At 33.7% G+C, this 22,180-nt stretch overlaps 1 protein-coding gene across 1 annotated transcript in view; it reads left to right on the top strand.

Moving 5' to 3' along the window:
- The window catches only part of Klhl1 (kelch like family member 1), a 243,075-nt gene that overhangs the window by 60,269 nt on the left and 160,626 nt on the right, over positions 1-22,180 (top strand). Inside the window, exons 2-3 of the mRNA XM_090341711.1 lie at positions 8,360-8,542; positions 16,543-16,679. Coding sequence (XP_090197837.1) covers positions 8,360-8,542; positions 16,543-16,679 — 320 coding nt within the window. The remainder of the gene's footprint in view (positions 1-8,359; positions 8,543-16,542; positions 16,680-22,180) is intronic.

Here is a 22,180-nt window from a genome sequence, read left to right on the forward strand (position 1 = left end):
GAGACTTTTAAACTAAAAAAAAATTGGCACTTGTTTCTGCAATGTTGTTATGAATTCACAGCCAAATCTCCCTAAAGTTACTATTTCCTGGTACAAATTTCTACCTTAATGCAATAGGAAAATATAATTAATTTCAAGCTTTCAGTACAGGGAAAATAAATACAGGTTTTTCCTTAGCTGTATAGATAGAAACAAGTACCACTTCTCAGAAAATAATAGAAAAAAGTTAAGTTCAAATAAAGGATATCAACAAATACAGGAAACACATCCATGCTTTTGTCCACCACAGTTTCTTAAGAGGGTTGGCTATGGAACCTAGAATGCACTTGGATTTAGGTGTGTCTAGTTTCCAAAAAGAAGTTAATTACTGCAAATACTCAAATACTTCATTCAAAAATATGCTCATGTTGTGAGTAGTGATGATTCCTGCCTCTTACCTCTAGTTACTAGGCAAGTAGAGATCTGAAGGTTGCAATTTGAAGGTATCTTGGGCAGAAAATTTTGTGATACTTTATATCAACAGCAATAATCTGTTGTTCTGATATGAACCCATCATCACAGCAGTGTGGGAAGTGCAAATCAGAGGATTGTATGCAGGTAAGCTTTGGCAATACCAAGAAGTTCCCTTCAAAGTAACAAGAGCAAAAAGGACTAGAAAGTGGCTTAAGTAGAAAAGAGCTGGCCTAATAAGCACAAAACTGTGCATTCAGAGCAGAACACTGCCAAAATATATTTCATAAGAACTATGCATAAGTAAAGAAATAGAATATAATGGCTATAGCTTCTGCAGTTAATGATGCAGAACACATTTATGTAAGTTTCAATGTTTACAAGTTGAATATTGTTTTATAACTTCAAGCTTTAGTAATAAAGAAATTATTTAGGTCAGTACCAAACAAATCAATAAAAGATCAAATCCTTCCATGAAGGACATATAGTTTGAAAAGATAATATAAATACTTTTATTGATGAAGATGTAGGACATTAGACAAAATATCACAATGGAATGGCTCAGGCCTACAACCCTAGGTATCAAGAAAATAAAAATCTGATTTTAGTGGAATCTTAGAGTTGTTTTGATTTGCATTTCTTTTATGACCAGAGATGTAGAGGCCATTCTTGTTTCTTCTTCAGAGAAGACTCTCTTTAAGTCTTTGGCCCATCTTTTGATGGGTTGGGGTTTTTTTGGAGATTAGTTTTGGAGTGATATAATTTTTTGAGCTGTTGATATTTTAGATATGTCGTTGTATGTCTGTTGTCCGTTGTATGATTAGTGAAGATCTTCTCCAATTCGGTAGGCTACCTAATTAATTTACTAGCTATGTCCTTTGCCATACAGAAGCTCTGCAGTTTAATGCAGTCCCACTTACCCAGCCTTTCTCTGATTTGTTGTGTTTCTTGGTCCTTATTAAGAAAGTTTCTACCTGTGCCAAGGAGGCCTAGTGTGTTTCCTATTCCTACTTGTAAAATTTTCAGTGTGTCAGCTTTTACCTCGAGGTCTTTGATCCATTTGGAGATAATTCTAGTGCAGGGTGATAAAGAAGGATCCAACTTTAGTTTTCTGCAGGTGCTTAACCAGTTCTGCCAGCACCACTTGTTGAAGAGGCTGTCTTTCTTCCATTTTATTTTTTTGGCTCCTTTGTCAAAGATTAGGTGGCCATAGTCTGCGGTTTAATATCTGGGTCCTCAGTTCTATTCCATTGGTCTTCAGGCCTGATCTTGTGCCAGTACCAAGCTGTTTTGAGAATTATAACTCTGTAATAGAGTCTAAAATTTGGTATTGAAATTCCACCTGTGCTGTTATTTCTGCTAAGAAGTGTTTTTGCTATACGGGGCCTTTTATTATTCCATATGTAATTTTGGATTGTCTCTTTTATTTCTTTAAAGAATGACATTGGGATATTGATGGGTATTGCATTGAATTTGTAGATAGTCCTGGGCAAGATTGTCATTTTCACGATGTTGATTCTTCCAGTCCAGGAGCATGGGAAGTTCCGGGTTGAGGGGCCAGGATCAAGAAAACTAATAACAACAGATGCTGGAGGGGATGTGGCCAGGAGGGATCACTACTACACTGTTGGTGGGAGTGCAAACTCATTCAACCCATATGGAAAGCAGTATGGCAGTTCCTCAAAAGACTAAACATAGAGCTCCCCCTATGACCCTGCAATTCCACAACTTGACATTTACCCAACCATCCAGAAACAAGGGCATACTAAATCCACTAGCACAACAATGTTCATTGCAGCACTATTTGCCATAGCAAAGATATGGAACCAACCCAGATGTCCAACAGTTGATGAGTGGATCCACAAGATGTGGTATTTGTACACAATGGAATTCTAGGCTGCTGTCAGAAAGAACGACATCTCCCCATTTGTAAGGAAATGGAAAGACTTAGAAAAAAATCATATTAAGTGAAGTAAGCCAGACTCAAAGGAACATAGGCTCAATGGTTTCCCTCATTTGCCATAATTAGTAGAACCCTTGGACACTTCTAGCAGAGATGTGCAATAGAGCCATACAATATGATGCTAAATGAAAGGACCTCTAGGATATAGAAACAAAAGCCATATAATAAGTGATTTTTGTCCTTAATGTACTATGTTATCTCTCATCTCTTTTGCCTTCCCTTGGTTATCTCATATTGTTACAGTATTTCACTTTGTTATCTGATATATTGGATATATGCATATTTGGTTATTTGAAATTGGATAGGAAAGGGGGGAAAAGATGATGAGGGTGGGGGTGGGGGGGAGGCATATGGGGACCAAAACATGAGAAAGGATATCAATGTATGTGAAATAATGCACCTTCCATCTGGTGAATATAATGTAACTTTTCTATTAATTACAATAAAAATTATATGGAAAAAAATCTGAGTTTGTAGATAGCTTTGGAAGTATTGCCATTTTCATGAAGTTAATTCTTCCAATCCAGAAAAATGGGTGGTGTATCTATTTCCTTAAATATGCTTTAATTTTCTTTTTCAGGTTTTTAGTTTTCATCACAGAGGTCTTTCACATCATTGTCTTATTATATACAGCCATTGTTGCACTGAGAAATGGCTTTATCATAAAGGGTGTTGGATTTTGTCAAATATATTTTTCTGCATCATTTGAGGTGATCATATGGTTCTTGTCTTTGATCTTCTTGATGTGTTGAATTACATTGACCTGTGAATATTGAATAGCTTTGCATCCTTGGAATGATTTCCCTTTGATCAGAGGGTATCAAACAAATTAGTAGTTGAAGAAAATTGGCCAGAATTTTATTGAGAAGTTTTGGATCGATGTTCATCAATTAGATAGGTCTATAATTCTTTCTTTGATAAATCGTTATCTGTCTTTGACATGAGAGTTATGTTACCTTCATAGCATGAGTTTAGTATAGAATTTTCAATTTCAATTTCAATAATAAAAGCAATACTTGAAAGGAAGAACATTTCTGGATGAATGTCAATATGAAAGCTCAAACTCAACTACAAAACAATATTAATAATAATAGCTTTGTTCTGGCAGAAAAAACAGGCCTGAGGACCAATGGTATAGAATCAAATCTGAAATAAACCCATAGATATATACCCTCTTAATCTTTGATAAAGGAACCAAAAACACAGTATGGAAGGAAGACTGCCTCTTCAAAAAATGATGCTGACAGAATTGGTATACATGTGCAGAAAATGGAACTTAGTCCTTTGCAAATCACCCTTCATGGGCATCGATACCAAATGAATCAAAGATCTCAATATAAGACCAGGTATCCTGAAAATATTACAGGACAGAATAGAGGAAACAGGGGGGCTCCTTGACACAAGTCAAAACTTTATAAGTAAAGACCCAGAAACACAACAAATCAAAAAGAGGCTGGATAATTATTTACCATAGCTAAGATACAGAACCAACCCATATGCCCCTCAGTGGATGGATGGATCAAGAAAATGTGGTAGATACACAATGGAATTCCATGCTGCCATCAGAAAGAATGACATCACCCCATTCATAAGGAAATGTAAAGACTTGGAAAAAAATCATATTAAGTGAAGTAAGCCAGACACAAAGTAGTATGGTCCCCATGTTTTCCCTTATTTATAATAATTAGTACACATCTAGGATTCTTCTAGCAAAGGATCACAATAACTCTAAAGCTATGCACATGTGGTCATATAGAATGAGATTAAATAAAACGAACCCTAGGTTATGGAAGCAAGAGGTTTATCTTTGAGATTTTTTTCCACTTATGATTAATCTCATATTATTATGTACCTGATTTTGTTACCTGGTATATTATATATACATTTATTTGTTTATATGAAATTGGGAAGGGAAATGGGAAAACAAGATGACTGGGTGGGGGTGAGGCATGGGAAATTAGTACAAAAACATGAGAAGGGGTATCAAGTCTTGAGAAGTAATATACCCATTACCTGACAAGGCAACTTTAACCCCTCTATATATTATCCCTACAATAAAATACAAAAAAGAAAAGAAAGAAGCTGGATAAATGTGATTGCATCAAACTAAAGAGTTTCCAGTAACCAAATTTAAAGATCCCCTATAGCAAAAACAATTCTTAGCAGAAAGAACAGCACTGGAGGGATTTCAAGACCAAATTTTAGACTCTATTACAGAGCTATAGTAACCAAAACAGCTTGATACTTGCACAAGAATATGACTGAAGACCAATGGAATAGAACTGAGGACGCAGATAATTAATCCACAGATCTATGGACACCTAATCTTTGATAAGGGAGCCAAAAAGAATGGAAAAAAGACAGCCTCTTCAACAAATGATGCTGGCAGAACTGGTTAAGCACCTGCAGAAAATTAAAGTTGGATCCTTCTATGTCACCCTGCTCCAGGATTAACTCGAAACGGATCAAAGACCTCAAGGTGAAAGCAGATAAACTGAAAACTGTACAAGAACTTTTGCCATAGGTCAAAACTTTCTTAATAAAGACCCAGAAACATAACAAATCAAAGACAGTTAGGAGAAGTGGAGCTGCATTAAACAGAGCTTCTAACATATATCAACAGCTCAAAAAATTAAATCACTTCAAAACTAATCTCCAAAGAAACAACCATCCCCTTAAAAGATGGGCCAAAGACTTAAAGTGAGTCTTCTCTGAAGAAGAAACAAAAATGGCCTATAGACACATGAAGAAAAGCTCGACATCTCTGGTCATGAAAGAAATGCAAATCAAAACAACCCTGTTCTGTCACCACTAACTCCGTTAAAGTATTTTCTAAGTTGTCAGAAAAGCCTTGACTCTATACAATATGCAAAAATGCTTATTGTAGTTACAATATATAATAGAAAGCTGTAGCCTGAAATTAATCAGCCATTTAGCTTAGAATAAATATCTCAAGCCGGGAGTTGGGCCTACTGGTAGAGTGCTTGACTAGTATGCATGTAGACTTGGGTTCAATTCCTTGGTAACATAGAAAAGCACGAAGTGGTGCTGTGGCTCAAGTGGCAGATGGCCACTTTTCCTTGAGGAAAACGCCTAAGGACAATGCTCAGGCCCTCGGTTCAAGCCCCAGGACTGGCAAAAACATAATAATAATTATCTCAAATATTTGACTGATTTTATTTTAAGATCTAACATTATTTTACTTTTTTGCACAGTCTCACTCAAATTACTTGAATTTGAAGTATATTAAATTCTTATGAAATTTCATTAAATTTATTGAAAATAATGTGTTGATCTAGAAGGAGTCCTTGTACCCGTACTCATTAAACTATGCTGGAGTTATTTTTTGCTAATCTCTGTTGGATATGTTCAATTTTAGACCATATTCATGCTTTCTGGATTCCACATTCAAATGGCCAGTCTCCTTGGGGAGAATTGCAGCTCTTCCCAGCAACTTATACTGCTGACTTAGTTCTCCTTGGATTCATTAGGACAAATAATGCATATATTCATGCAGACTTAAAAGGTCATGCAGAGCTGAATTTTGTACCATTCTGCTTGATGTTCTAATGTGTGGAAACAAATTTGACTTCCTTTCTTGCACCTGTCTAAGTCTGTATTTCTTAAACATAAGTCAAGTAATGACCATATTTGGGGAGTTGTAATTTGTAAACTTGAAAAAGCAAGCATATGGTGCAGCAAAATCTGTATTAGCTACAAATATTTACAGGAGGTTTTGTAGTCTAGTGAAAATAGCCATCTTTTTAGATAAATATTGTAGAAGACACAAAAAATAAAAATATGGTAATAAATTCAGGTTTATGTGCTTCTATAGAATCTTTTCTGGAATTTTCCATGAGCGAAGAAACATTTTATGGAAACAAATGTTTCTGATGCAACAATAATAGACATATTTTTACTTTGCTTACAAAACATTAAAATTCTTGCATAGAAATGATATTAAATATTTGTATTCTCTTTCTCAGAAAAGAAAATCATTCCATTAATAGAATATTTTCAAACACATCTTCTGATGCTATATAATTATATGTGTCTCTTAACTAAGTCCGATTTGGTTGTGACTTGTGTACTTTTTTGACATGCACTTTACCTTTAGTTGCTAGTATTTTTGTTTGAATTCTTCTGTTACATTTAGGAAATTGGCCTACAATGTCCCTCCTTATAACATATTTTCAAGTTTTATTATCAGTGTCATGTTCAACTTCTTAAATAAGGTAGAGGATGGGTTATTTTTCTTATATTTATCAACATCTAAAGAATTGTCTTTATGTAGTTTTTCACTGAATTCATTCTGAAGAGCAGGTGTATCTACATGTATCAGCAATACAGAGTAAACATTTTATCTCTAGAATATTTAATTAACATAACCATATAATTTTATGAGGAACAAAGTGGGGTTTCTTGAGTACTTACAAAATCAGATTCATTAAAATATCATCACCCCAGTGTTTGATGGTAAAACATTCAAACTAATCTTTTCTAAATATTTTATGCATGGTTATTTGCTGCAATTACAGCATATTTTACACCCGAACACCAGAGTGTATCATTCCAACCTCACTCTAGTTTTCTACATATTGACCAAACTGTCTTCTGAGTCCTCTTCTCCTCTCTCTCCTCCCAGCATTCGACTTTCTACTTTCTAGGAGACTGATTTGTTTCCATTGCTTCTCTTACAACCAAAACAAAACAAAAAATTTATTGTATAGAGTATTTTTACTTTTAAGTAAACATAAAGGGTAATAAAAGAGGACACACAGAATATTTTACTATTCTATTTGGAAATTAAATCCTAGCCATTTCAATGGATCCATTTCCAAGGATATGTTAACCAAAAATGTTTCAAAGAAGCACATGCTACTCAAGATGCTAAGGCTATCCCCATCTTGCATCTAGCACCTTGAAACATCATGTCAGATGAACAAAAATGTCCCATTTACACTCTTCTGAACTGCTCCTTCCCACTGCTGCCAATGCTTGATTTAGACACTGAGTAATGTTTGTTTGTGTGGGATAATTCTGAAAATGATTCTGGGTACTGTTGTCCTTGTATAACTGACAGAGCCTTTAAGGTAAAATATATTAACATATTGTTCTCCATCCTACCTCCCTTCCATTACCAAAACAATCCTCTTATTTTTCTTTCCTAACGAGTGGTCTCCCCAAACAGTCCTCTTCTATCATTGTGTTATCCATTCTGGCTTATGTTTCATAACATGTATATGATTATGCTCTTCCCAAGATATCCATGTTCTATCTACTACTATGATAGTCACCTTTATCGCCAGCCCAGCATGAGATGATCTATCTATAAAATAACATCTTGTCACTGGGGCCACTCAAACCAGCAACTTTTGCTAATTGGAATTCTCAGAATACAGATCTGAAACCATGCCTAGCATTTATGATATCTCTACTGGAGGCAGTTAGGGCTTGTTTCGATTCTTCCTACAAGTAAGATCATTCAGTGATTTGGGTAGTTTGCTTTGCATAATGTGCTCCAAGCACATCCATTTTGCCACAAATGTCAAGATTTCCTAACTTTATAACTGAACAGTTCTGTGCTTTGTCCAGATAGCTTCTATTTAGTGCATTTGAATATTCCAATATTAATTAATTTTAGAACAAGTATGTGGCTATTTGTGACTTCTGTGACATTTTCCTATTTATCAATTTAACATACCAATAAATACAACCAATGTTTAAGTCAATCCTAAAACAAGGAAAGAATAGTCTTTATCTATTGCTCCTTAGAACAAATATTTTAAACCAATGCTTATTTTTGCACTTATTTCACTGCATTTGCACATAAAGAGATATATGTATGTTTTTTTCTGAAATGTTCTGACAAGCATGAATCATCAGTCTCAGCTCTTACTGCTACTCTGTAAACACATCTTTCCATCTTGTATGTGTGGTCTACAGGTTGTCTGCAACTAGCCATTCATTGACCCCTCCAAGTGATTTGGACGCGAGTAGCTCTGAAGAGTTCTATCAAGCAGTTCACCATGCAGAGCAAACATTTAGGAAGATGGAAAGTTACCTGAAGCAGCAGCAGCTTTGCGATGTCATTCTTATTGTTGGGAACAGAAAGATCCCTGCACACAGGTAAAGATGTTTGTTCTAAGAAGAAACACACATTCTAATTGTTAAGATGATAGATTGGTGTGCAGAAGACAGAATATTACTCATCATAGTACTAAGAGTCTACATTGCTAATAGATCTTTGCTGTGCTAATATTTATCTTTTGGGAAAACGTACTATGTCATGTTCAGTAGTGAATGATCTATTTGTTTAGAAAATTAAGAAATTATAAAAAATAACTATCACAATGTTTTATAGCTCAGATTAGTACTATGGATGAAAAAAATTGACAGATATGTGTCAAAACAAGTAATTATGATATAAGTAATTTATTTCAAAGTTTACCTACACATTCATACTATAGCTTTATAATCATTAAAATTAATTTAAACCCTAACTCATACCTACAATCCTAGATATTTATAAAGTCAAGATCTGAAGACTGAGTTTGTTACCTTTTTATCAACTAGAACAAGATTCAGAAGGGGAGGCATAAATCAAAAATAGAGGACCAGCTTATGTGAAGCAAAGTGCATGGCCTCAGTATTGGCATAGACACACAAAACAGTAAACTTTTGGCAATATTTTTCAGGCCCACTTTATTTAAAATTTAACACTCTAAAATGTTCGCAGTTGTTCATGTCTATAATCCTAGCTATTCAGAAGGCTAAAAGATCTGAGAATAAGATCGTGTTTGAAAGAATATCTAAGCAAAGCTGAGAAATCCTTATCTACAATTAACCAGAGAAACCCCATAAGTAAAGATGTTGCTTAAGTGATAGAATGCCAGCCTTGAATAAAAAAGACAAGCAAGAGTAATCGTCTTTGAGTTCAAGCAAAAGTTCTAGCGCGTGCATGCGCGCGTGCACACACACACACACACACACACACACACATATGCACACACACAGGTTGCAAGATAGATATCCCAGGAGAATTAATTATCAACATGTCAGCCAGACACTTGAATGCAAATAAATAAAGCAGAAATCAGGAATGTCAAACCATAATAATTAGATTGCAAAAGTCACTATAAACATTTAGGTAACTGAATTTTCAATAACAGGAAACTAAAGGTACTTCTTTGTTGTGTGCTTGATATACTGGTAACTACTGAAATATTATTTAGAAAGTGGTCATTTTCTTTAATCACTGTTAACAATGTGCTGCATAAACAATATGAAAAATCTTGTATGCTCATCTAGGATTTCCCTAGCAGAGGATCACAATAGCTCAAATGTTATGTGCATATGGTCATATGGGATGAAGCTAAGCGAAATGAACTCCAGGACATGAAAACGAGAGATTTATCTTTGTGGTTGTTTTTATGTACTATGTGAAGTTATTTCTTTTCTCATTTTTTCTCTTATGTTTTATCCTTTGTTTTACTGTTTCTGACTGGTAACTGGTGTATTGTATATACATTTATTTGTTTATTTGAATTAGGAAAGAAAAGGGGAAAAACAAGATAATGAGACAAAGGACAAAGGATGAATCCATATAACGGTGATATTTACAAGACAATACGCTGGAAATGAGTTTTTCAACATGGAAGGGAGGGGGGAATGGGAGAAAAACATGGGAAGGGGTAATGATGTTCAAGAAGTAAGAAGTAATGTCACTATCTTACAAATGTAACCATAACTCCTCTATACAACACCAAGAAAAGAAAAGAAAAGAAAAGAAACAGGTGTGAGACTTTCCCAGGACACACACACACACACACACACACACACACACACACACACTTGTATGCTAATATATTTCAAGTTGAGCATAATATTGTCTATAACTTTATATTAAAAAGTACAGGATACAAAAACAAACTAAGAAAAGAATATACTTGTTTACATGGCATATATATATATATTCTGTATTTATTTCAGTTTTTCATTGTGTTTACTTGTAGATTTACAAGCACATTCTACGTACAACAAATGGGGGAAATCCTGCAGTCTATATTTCTTTGACTCTGCCTTACTTCTCTTAATATATTTTCCAGGTCTTTCCATTTTCTTACAAATGGTACAATATCATACCTGGATGTCCCTCAGTGGACAACTAGATGAAGAAAACAAAGTAAAAAGAAATAACCCATATGTGTAATCTAGATATTGATTTCCAGGTGTAGATGTAGTATGAGTCATTTGTGCTAATGAAAAGTGTATTTACAGAAATACCTTAGAATAGAAAGGATCAACTCATTTCTTTCTATTTTACTAAATCTAATCACACTCATTTCCCATTGAATTTAATAGTCTTGTACCCCAGGAAACAATTGGATTAGAGAAGGTAAATTTTGTTTTGTTTCATTTTTTTTCCCAACTTGTAAATTTCCTTTTAATATCATGATAGGAACTTTTATATATTCTACACTTTAAGCATATTATTCTGTTATTAAGCCTATTATTAATCTCATTCATGTTTGTGTTGACTAATTATGAGGTTCTAGTATACTTCAGGAATTGAGAACAGACCACATAGTAATTAAGGACATTAGTACAGTTACCAACATTTATAAACTGAAATATGTGGCCTGTTTTTAAGTGTAATGCAATTATTTTAAATTGCAATTTCACATAAATTCCCTGGGCAAGTTTCTGTTAGCCTAAATGTGGACAAATTAGGATTTGAGTTCCATTAACTTAAATATTCTGAACGGTTTTCAGAGAAATTGTATTTGAAATCAGCCTAATAGAAAAGAAATACATGTTATTTAGAAGGCAATAGTATTATGAGAACGTAAAAATTGCAAAATTTATAGGGCTCTAGATTTTGTGAAAATAGCATAGTTCATATTGGAAATAATAACAGATTAAACCATGAATGTGAGCTCAAAATGATATGACAGACCTAGAAACCCAATAGGAAAGCTTGGACCTGAAAGCTAATATAACTTCTAAAAGCTAATGTATCACTAAAAGCTAATATAACTTCTTGATAAGGAAGCATAAAAATAAATGCAATAATAATGATTATTGCACAATAATTCTCATGGTCTTAATCATGTTCTGTGTCCTGTTTGACTTACTCTGCATACATCTTAAAGGAAAAAGAAATCATTACTAGCTCCACCTTTTTTTCTCAAAGAGTAAAAAAAATGAGTAAGAATAAAGTAGGAATTTCACTTCAGATATCTGTAATTGATATGAATGACATTCAAGCCCAGGCAATCTGAGTAAGATGGAAACCCCTTTGACAACTCCAGGAGACTATCTCACTATTTTAAAAATATAATCAATGTCTGTAAAAATGTGCAAAAATCAGCACAGTAGAAACCATTTAATGGGCTCTGAAGCTGTTATAGTTAATTTAGGCATGAAACTAAAGTGATACAAATGTAAAAGATGGACTGAAATATATCTTGAGAATGAGTCAAAATCAGGTTCTCTAGTCATACTTCACTGAATCTGAAATTGATTTATTTATAGAATGTCCTTAGAAGAAAGAAACATAGACTAGGGCACTGAAAGCATCATGAATTAGGCTAAGTGAAGTAAGCCAGGCTCAGCGAGATGAAGGTGGCATGCTTTCTCTCATATGTGGAAGCTGCAATTCATTTAAAAATATTTAAGTAAATACTTGGATAGTAGCCAAGTATACACAAATAGATTAAAAGGAAAAGTCCAACACTACAATTTCTTAGTAAGGCAAAATCATAGTTCCATGAAGTAAATACCAGTAAACAGGTACTTGAAAGGGGTGGGATGGAGTTGCCAGGGCAGTAGAACAATGAAGAGAACAAGGGGAATATGAAATAAAAATATTCCAATGTGTATCCTACAAAATGAAGAAAATGAGTGGTTTGGGATGAGTGACACTGATCCAGATGCATTTTACTTATAAACTGCTTTGTTGAGTGGCAAATCCTTTGTACAACTACTTTAAATTATGTGTCTATATGCATGTATTTATATATGTATATATGCATGTGGATTTAGATCAACCTCCCCACAAGTTTTGAGGCACAGTAAGCCTCAGTTAATCACATTCTCTAGTAGGAAGCAGTTCATTCAACACTTGTGCCATCAATTATCACTATTGGATCCACCCATAGGTCAAGAGGGAAAGAGATATTTAGGCTGGAGACTCAAGTAAGAAGAACAGGAGCATATGAACTGCCAGGGAAAGTGGAGGCACCTTTTATCGGGACAATCAGTATTTTTAGAAAGAAGAATTAAGTAACTTACTCTTAGGATTTAACAACAGTGTTTGTGAAGAATGACTTGTACTTCACAAAGGAAAAGCACTGAATAAAAATATCCTATTGTAGGAGCTCTTTTACATACATTTTGTATACATGTTGCATTTAAGCCGTCTTAACAATAGTTATTAATTTATTGCTGAAAAATGACTCTGCAAAACCAAATGTTAAGGCACAATTTAGAAGCTTGCAAAATCCATGTGGTAATGAAAAGGTCAAGGAGTAGAAGTAGAGAAAGTCACTGAATCAGACTGTAAAATGAGATAAGAGTGGCTGCATTACTTTCTACAAAATGGATTTAAAGAAGTAGGAGGTTAAAAGTGTCAAACACTGTAATAAATTGAAGTGGAACTTTAAAAACCTTTAATCGATTTCTGAGGACATAAATTGGTAGTAACCTCAATAAGAAATTTTCTAGAGAAGTTGTGTTCATATACTTATGCATGCAGTATTTGCTCTTATTTCTCTTGCATTAAGAGAAATTAACTACGTGCATATAAAGATATTAACTTCTGTTATGCCTTCAGCCCTTCTCCTCCAAACTACTTTAAATCTTAAGCACCACTAAAGCAAATGAAGCACACAATTTCCAGCAATAATATTGCCAACATACTGGTATTTTTTATATTACAGTGGTGAGGAAGATATTGTTTAATGATTTATTTAAAATTGTGTAGCATAGGACACACACACACACACACACACATATACACTGCTATAAGATGTGAGCCTCTTGCATGTGTGAGACCAACTTAATGATATTTGTGTTATAGTCCTCCTTATTCCTATGAAAGATATGTGACCCCCAAAATTTATAGCAAAAGAATTTGTATTATACAATATTACATACAGTACTTTTGATAAAATTTACTTTTTGATATTTATTTGACTAGTATGAAACCAATATACTACATGTAGGGTTTTGTTTGTTTCCTGTGTGTTGAGATGATATATCTTTATGTAGGTCCATTATAGACTTGAATTGAGATCTTCCAACTTCAGGATCTTAACTTCTAACTACAAATATAAAACATCTTCATAATGTTCTAACAAGTCTGTGTCATAATCATTCTGTCAAACATTGTGTTTTTACTTGACCAAATAAGCACATACATAACTAAATTTTTTGACCAGCAACATTTTAAATCATATATATAAACTATTACATTCAAGATCACAATGAAGATATTTTCATCAATTTACTCTAAGGACTAAAATTTTTAATACTAAAATGTTGTTATCCTAGCTATTAGTCATAATAAAATATTTAAAAGCATAAATCCCATAGTAAACTTCAAAAATATGCAAAGAATGCTTTCAGTTAAGAGAAGGAATGCCTTTCATCATACAAATTAAATTTAAATCACAACACTTATATGTCATATAAAACAAAGCACACAACAGATTTATCTATAGATAAATCTATACATCTATATATCTATAGATTTATCATGGGGAGTGAACTCGGCCTGGACGCTGTCCTTGATCTCTTCAACTCAAGCCTACAGCCCTACCCTTGAACCAAGCCCCACTTTACATTTTCTAGAAGTTAACTGGAGATAAAGAGTCCCAGGACCTTTTGTGCCCATGCTGGATTCGAACCTTGTTCCTCAGATCTCAGCCTCTTGAATACCTAGAATTACAGGTGTGAGCCACCACATCCAGCTTAGAATAAATAATTTTAAAATTAGTCCTGATTAAAATTAATTAAAACTTCTAGATAACAGTATCCTATATTGACCTTTATTCTTCTTTATCACATAATTTTTCTGTTAAAAACTGCATTCACTATTTAAACTTGCTTTGCTTTTTAAATTTCATTTTATCTTATTTCAAAGGTGATGTACAGAGTGCTTACATTTATATAAGTAAGATGAGTACATTTCTTATCTAATATTGTTACCCGTCCCTCATTTTTTCCCACTTCTCCTCCCCTCACCTCCACTCTCCTCTAATTTTAAAGTTTATTTCCAACATACTGTCTTGTGAGTATGGTTGTTGCATTGATGCATACTCTGTCATTTGTCTCACCATTTTGTTATTTCCCTTCACTTCCACAAATCAGATAAACATACATACATATTTTTAATGTAGTCTGTGAAGCTATTTCCTATTTTCCTTCTTTTCATTTATCCCCTGTTGTTACTGATTTTTTTTTCTTTTTTAGTACCCCATGTCTTGCATACATGCTTAGTTCTTTTGACAAGCCATTGACAGTTTTGAAAACTTACTTTCTGAAACAGAGTTGAATATAATTGTTGTTGTTATTTGTTATTTCTGTACTTTTTCTTGCCCCAGGTCTGTGGCCAATTTATTTTCTATCAACCTATACATTATTCATATTTGTGGTCATACACAATTATGATTGTTTGATCGTGTGCCAAACAAAAAGATACTTCTGAATTTGTAAATTCAACATTTGTAAAGGATAGTCTTTTAATTATAATGAACTTTCAAAGGTCTCATTCTTTCTTGCTTTTTAATAAGATGTAGTAAACACTTGATATTTTAAAATTCATACAGCAATTAGATGTCTAAGTAATATGGAAAACATTAACATTAAAGCAACAATAATTAATCAAATGAAATATATACAATTTTTTAATAATTGGTCACAAAACAATATGCAAGCAATAACAAAAACACAGGAATAACCATGAATAAAATCACTTAAAATGGACAAGTCTCTCTTTTTTGCCTCTTATTTTTAGAGGAAGGAAAAATGATCTGTTATACAACTGAACATTATGATAATATATTAAAAAATGTATAGAATCTAAATCATAGTCAAGAATAAGGTATGTCAGTAGAAACTCATCTAGAGATGATTCATGTAGAAGTGCTCAGAAAAGGGCACACATGGAGCTATAATTAGTTATGTAAATATTTATAGCAAAAGCTAGGTATGCTAAGTATACTATAGTAAAGAATATGAAAAGAGATCTGGCATATCAAGCAACTAAAAAGGTATATCAGAAGAAAATTTGAACCTAAAGTAAATTATGACACAATATCCTGAGAGGCATTTTTACTGCTGAAAGTTTGATAAGTTGGGGAACGAGCATAACATTTGCAGATAAATTTCAAAATTTAATTAAAAGCAAACAAGGAATGACCTAACCACTGCTTCAAGAAGCTCAGAGAAATCAATAGAAAGAAAGCCAATAAATCCAGCTTGGTTATATCATAGTTGAGCAATTAAAATTGTAAGAGAAAGAGAAAAAATGAAAAAGATAAAAAATAAAGGACTTCCTGTGTGAGGAAAACAATAAGAATGAAAGATTCATGTAGTTGGAACTGAATCCAAAGAATAATGAAATTATATTAAATCTTAAACTAAAATCTAATTAGATTGTATATTAAGTGCAATTTGGTTTTATGAGATGGTGTAGCTGCTGCTGAGAAAAATATTTTTAAATAAATGAATGCTGGGACAAAGTTTGCTTTTCATACTTGCAGTATACAAAGTACTGAAAAAAATTGTTCTTGTTTCTGATGCAGGACTAAACTGATTCTTCCAAAATAATAAAGGATACTAAAACTAATGAACAAGATGCAATAAATAAAAAGGTATAAAAAAACTCAGTATGAAAGAGAAATCAAATCGAAAGTGATGGAATAAAATATAGGAAAATACTCAAATATTCTGTGACCAAAGGCAGAGCAGGATATTATGAGCTGATTAGTCAAATAAAAATCCGGAATTCAATAAACAAATGATAGCTCTCAGGAGTTTTGTTTTCTAAACTGAGATTTGGTTAAGATAGTGCTTTTCTCTGTACCTTTTGTGAGCTAAATTAGATTCTGTGACTCTTTCAGGCTTGTTCTGAGTTCAGTCTCTGACTATTTTGCGGCCATGTTCACGAGTGATGTTTGTGAAGCCAAGCAAGAGGAGATCAAGATGGAGGGGATAGACCCGAATGCCCTGTGGGACCTGGTGCAATTTGCATATACAGGTAGAGTGGATGAATAACTACAGAGCACTGTCTTATGCAGTTCCACTCATTGCCTTTGAATAAATCTTAAAATACAAAGGAAAAGTTTTTCTTGGCCTCTTTTCCTTCCATGATCAATATCCAATAGGATGATGACAAGACTGACTTTTCGTTTGTCAGTGAAATCTTTCATGTAAATATGCATACCTACACACTAACATCTTTCCTTAGGCATTTAAACTTGTATGAAGTAAACAAAATAACTTTAATACAATGTGGAGATATTGTTCAAAAAAAAAGTTCCTATGTTCAGTTTGTCTGAAACACCATTATGAATTTCCCACAACAGGCTAAGAGGGAAAAGTGAACATCAGTGAGAGGGAGTTGCTTAGGAAGACAGTGAATGAGGATGAGTACATTAGGATTTCTTTCTTTGCATATATAAAATTGAAGAAGCCAGTAGCATGTTTTTAAGAAGGGTGAGGGAGGTGGAAAGCAGAGTAGAAAAGTTAAAGTTGAGGGGAATACCTGGTGTATTATGCATATCTATCCCTTGCTTGTATGATTATTTACGATAATAAAAATGAAAAGAAAATGTAATAGTGATGATTCTTCTAGGGGTTGGATCCACAGCTTTTCAGCCTAGGATAAATTTAAAACACAAATTTATTTTCTAATAAGAAAAAAAAAACACAAAGAAATAAAACATGTCAATGATATTCAAAGGCTAATTTTTTGTCTTCTCTAGTTCTCCCTTGATGTGTCAAAATAAAATGAGGTATGCTAGTTATTGAATTTCAGTCTAAGAAATTTTAAGTGATAAATTAGTGCAAAAAGAAAAAAAAATGTTTCCATGTCCACACTAGCTTAGAACATTTGGATGGGAAAAGGATCTAATAGTCTTTTCCTCAGAGAGTGTTATTTTCACATAAAATATTCAGAGACTATTTCATGTGGAGTTGGTAATAAGTTGACAGAAATAATGAATACTTTCAGAGTTCTTAAAATGACTAGCTTTGGGTACCTTATTTCTACAAAGATGACATTCTATTTGTCTTTGCATAGTATAATATTCATTGCATTTAAATGATTTTCCAAACTTTGTATTTGTCAATTGCTTCTTAGTGTATACATATTATCTGTTTCTGAAAATACATTAATAAAATAAGCTATTTGTTTGCTTTCCAGAAGCTCACTGTTCATATGGAATAATTATTTAGATAAGGATAAATATGTTATAATTCCACATGTTTAGGAGGAGTTACAGGATATTAACAGTGCTGCCTGGGGCATTAGTAGTGATTTTAATCATTTTAAACACATCTTCATGAGTTTTAAAAGGTAACAACTGGGGACATAGTACCATCTTATGAGTGCAAATTGGTGGTATGTTTTCTTCATGTAACTAATTTTGGTTTAATTGTGGACCACCCCGTGAGGGTATGGTCCTATTTTCAATGCACAAGATCTTAGTTTAAGGTGCTGAATTTTGCAGCATTTCTCATACCAAAAAATAAATAAATAATAAGAGGTAGCCTTGTGAAGATCAGCCACTGGAACCAAAGAGTCAGCAACTGTGAGATTTGCCCTTTTGAAAATATTAATGTATTACTCTAACACCATTATGCATGTTTAAAATGATTAGTGTGTGTGTTTTTAGTGTGGAATCTCAAAGGAGCAATAGAAAAGATAAGCAGGAATTTTTGTCTCAGTATTTTTGCATAATATTATGGTAAATCAAAATGCTTGTGTAGTGTTGATGGCTCACGAGCAGTTTCCCAAAAACATAGAGGGAACAGTTAGGAATACCAAGGTCCAAGGCCAACCCTGTACACTGCGTGAGACACGAAAATAGTAATCTGGAGTCAAAAGAGCTGGCAGTTTGGCTCAAGTTGTAGAGTACTAGCCTAGTGATATCCAATCTCTGAGTTCCATACCAATAAATCAAGAAGCTACTGGGGCAATTTCATTGAGCTACAGACATCAGACCCAGAGTTCATGCACTAGAACAAGCACCAAAACCAACAAGAACAGGAACAACAGCTCTAGTTCCAATGACGCTCTGCATACTGCTGCACCAACAGTTACACCAAACATTTTCATATATGCAATGGCCCATAGATAACCCTGCCTTGTTTGTTTTTTTGTTTCTTTTCTGCTTTTTAAAAAAGAATAACTGCATTTTATTGTCAAGGTGATGTATAGAGGGGTTACATTTACCTGCTTTGTTTTTGAAGAGGGCAGATAGGATGCAAGGTAGACTCCAATTTGCCACTGACACTCTAGCCATTGCACATCTATACCAATTTTTAATTAACTTCCAACTAGGAAGGTGTTCCTTGGGTCAATAATCCATACAGTATTACTTAGGAAGTAGTAAGGATGAGATAAAAATACTCTTCCTACTCTCAGTCTTAAAAATTATAGCAACAGAATAGTTAAAACAAAAATGTAAAGAAAGGGAAGAATAGTGAGTGCCCGCTTTTATGTCTATTTAGCTAGTTATCTAACTGCTTTGGAAGACTTTTCAAGAGGCCTAAAATGAATGGATCCCAGCAAGGAGAATGTAATGAATGAGAAGAGAGGATCTGCCATTTAAGAATACTTTTTTTTAAATGTTTGAGAAGCACTACAGAAACAAATGAAAATTAATGTCAAAAATTTAATATAATTAGTTATTGAAACAATGCCCTCAATACAGATGAGTCTTAGTGCTGAAAAGTCATTTAAAGAGGTGAAATCTGAAAGTATAAGAATTGAGATAGCCACATGTGACTCTGTCATTTTTATAAATAATAAAGAATTAATGATCCAAATAGCTTGAAATGAAATTTTGATTGGCACAGTATTAGTTTACTTACTTTTTTTGTTGGTTGTAGGGCATGAACTCTGATCCTGGACATTTCTCTGAGCTCTTCTGCTCAAAGCTACTGCCATACCCCTTGAGCCACAACCTCACTTCCAGATTTTTAAGTGATTAATTGGAAATTAGAGTCTCATGGACTTTAGTGCCTGAGCTGGATTTGAGCCTTGGTCCTCAGATCTTAGGACTCCTAGTAGCTAGGATTACAGGCATGAGCCACCTAGCCCAACTGCCTCTTCTCTATTTTTTTTTTTGCTGTATGTTATTAGCTCTTCTGTCTTCCTTTATTGCTATTAGGGCTGTGAGTCATTATGCTGGAATCATTTTGGAGTGTCCCGTTGTATCGTAATTGGTTAAATAGTTGTTCAGGTACCTCACTTCCACTTGTGAAGTACTTTCATAGAGTTACCTAGATTGTTCTTGACTGAACAACCAATGAATCTTGGTAGATGAGATGATATTTACAATTTTGCCAGCTACAGTTTTCTACTCTTGAGTTTATCAATCTTTCATGTTTGTTAGTGAAAGATTCTGTGGGTGACGTAGATGAATAAATCATAACCAGTACCAGTTTCAGTCCTTCAATTGACTTATCATTCCTCTATGAGTGCTAAAATCTCTACTCGGAAATGTAAATTTCAAGATCAAAAGGCATTGATCAACACTCAGGGACTACAACCGTCTTTGAGTCTTTTTGCAAATTGAAGAAATGAGAAGGCAATTATTTTTCATTTGATCTAATATTATATTGTGCTTAAAATGATGATTTCTGGGCCTGAAGGCTTTCCCTGAGCTTTCTGCTCAAGGCTACTGCCTTACCCCTTGATCCACAGAGCCAATTCCAATTTTCTGGTGGTTAATTGGAGATAAGAGTCTCACAGATTAGTGCCTGAGCTGGTTTTCAATGGCAATCCTCAGATCTCAGTCTTGTAAGTAGCTAGGATTACAGGCATGAGCCACTGCACCCGGCTTTCAATGCTTAATCTTAATCCCTGAAATATATAACATGATCATATCAGTCTTTCCAAAACAAACCATAATTCTCTTGATTGTATATGAATATTTACTGCATAGGAGACACTATGAAAACTAAAGCAGATAGTATATAGAATAAAATGGCATAAGCCTGCAGGCAAATTTAGAAATGTGCAGATTTGAGAATCTATAAATAAAAAGCAAAAACAAATCGACTACTTAAACTGTTTGCTCTGGTGTAATACAGCCTGCATTTTGTGATTTGGCTCGCCTATGAAAGAAACTTTGTACATTGCTAGTTCATTTATTGTAAACTTTGTTATTTGTCATATATCATATTGTTAATCCTAATGAATTCTAAGTTGTTCTGGAGTTGTCTGGAGAAAACACGGAAGCTTAAAGTTACGGAGAACTGATTACTTAGCATCTACAGATTTGTTTCATTCCAGTTTCAAATCACCTAGGAAGTAAGGAATGTACAAAACATGAGTATGTGCTATCCTATACATTTTATTATACATCTTAGAGATTAAATCTATGTAGTTTATCCATACACAACTACTAAAATACTTCAGGAACATTTGAGATTTCAATTATTCAGTGTTAAAATCATTTTGAAGGGGATCGTACTTTGTTGTTTGTGTTTAATTTGCAGGAAGTCACAATTATTTTATTCAGTGTTCAAGGCCTCTGTGCTTCTTAATGAAGCCTTGTCTACAGAATAAAATAACTTGCTAAAGATCAATAGTGAGACAATAGATCTGTTACTGTAAGTGAACTGTAGAACCTGGATTGAATGAATTTTCTGTCATACGGCTATGCTTTGTAAGAATATCAGTTATGACAGGAGTTCATTGGACTGACTTATGATGGTCTTATCCTCAAAATATGTAGGTATCTTAAACTGACTAGCAAATTTCAATGCACAGGTTTTTCTTCTCTGATTATTTTGTAGCTTCTCTCCACCCTCTGTTGCTGGCTTCTTGCACACAACAATAGTGCCTGAAATTTGGAGTCTATTAAAATATAGGTTCTGGTTCTGTGAATACATTGAATGGCTCTCAGGGTTTACTCTATGCCTATCATGTCCTCTGTCTTCTACTGAATCCTAGAAAACAACATGCTGTACTCAATAGTTATTCTGCCTTAAATATACTGTGAAATTGACCATGTACTGTACTATTTTTGTTTGTAACATAGTTGCTTTATTTTTTAAATAAGTAGAAATAGTAAATCTGATTTCCTTCTTAAAATTGGCACATATGAGAAATAATTTATTGCTCTAATATTTGTGTGTACATGTATATGTGCATATGCATGTATGCACATTGAATTTTCAATTTCAGCCAAAACAGACAATGTAAAAAAATATGTGGTACATTAAGAATGAATCACTTCAGTTCACTACATTGTAAGATAGAAATATCTCAGACTGATAGAAATATCTTTCTGGTTTATCTCTTACCTAATTCCCACTCTTCTGACATCCTTGAAAATATACTGTGTTCATAGATGAAGAAAGAAATTGAGTTCTAACAAGTACAGGAAATGGAAATGAAAGTTTACCAACGAAGTAGAAAGTCCTGTACAGAACTGATAAGGACAAGGTTGAAGTAACAATGCTGTTTATCTGATCCTAGTATTTAAAAGGAGAGCTAGAAAATTAAGTTGCCTAAGAGACATC

This window comes from Megascapheus bottae, chromosome 11, assembly GCF_031878675.1.
Source record: "Megascapheus bottae isolate mThoBot1 chromosome 11, mThoBot2.hap1, whole genome shotgun sequence".
Taxonomy (NCBI): Eukaryota; Metazoa; Chordata; class Mammalia; order Rodentia; family Geomyidae; genus Megascapheus; species Megascapheus bottae.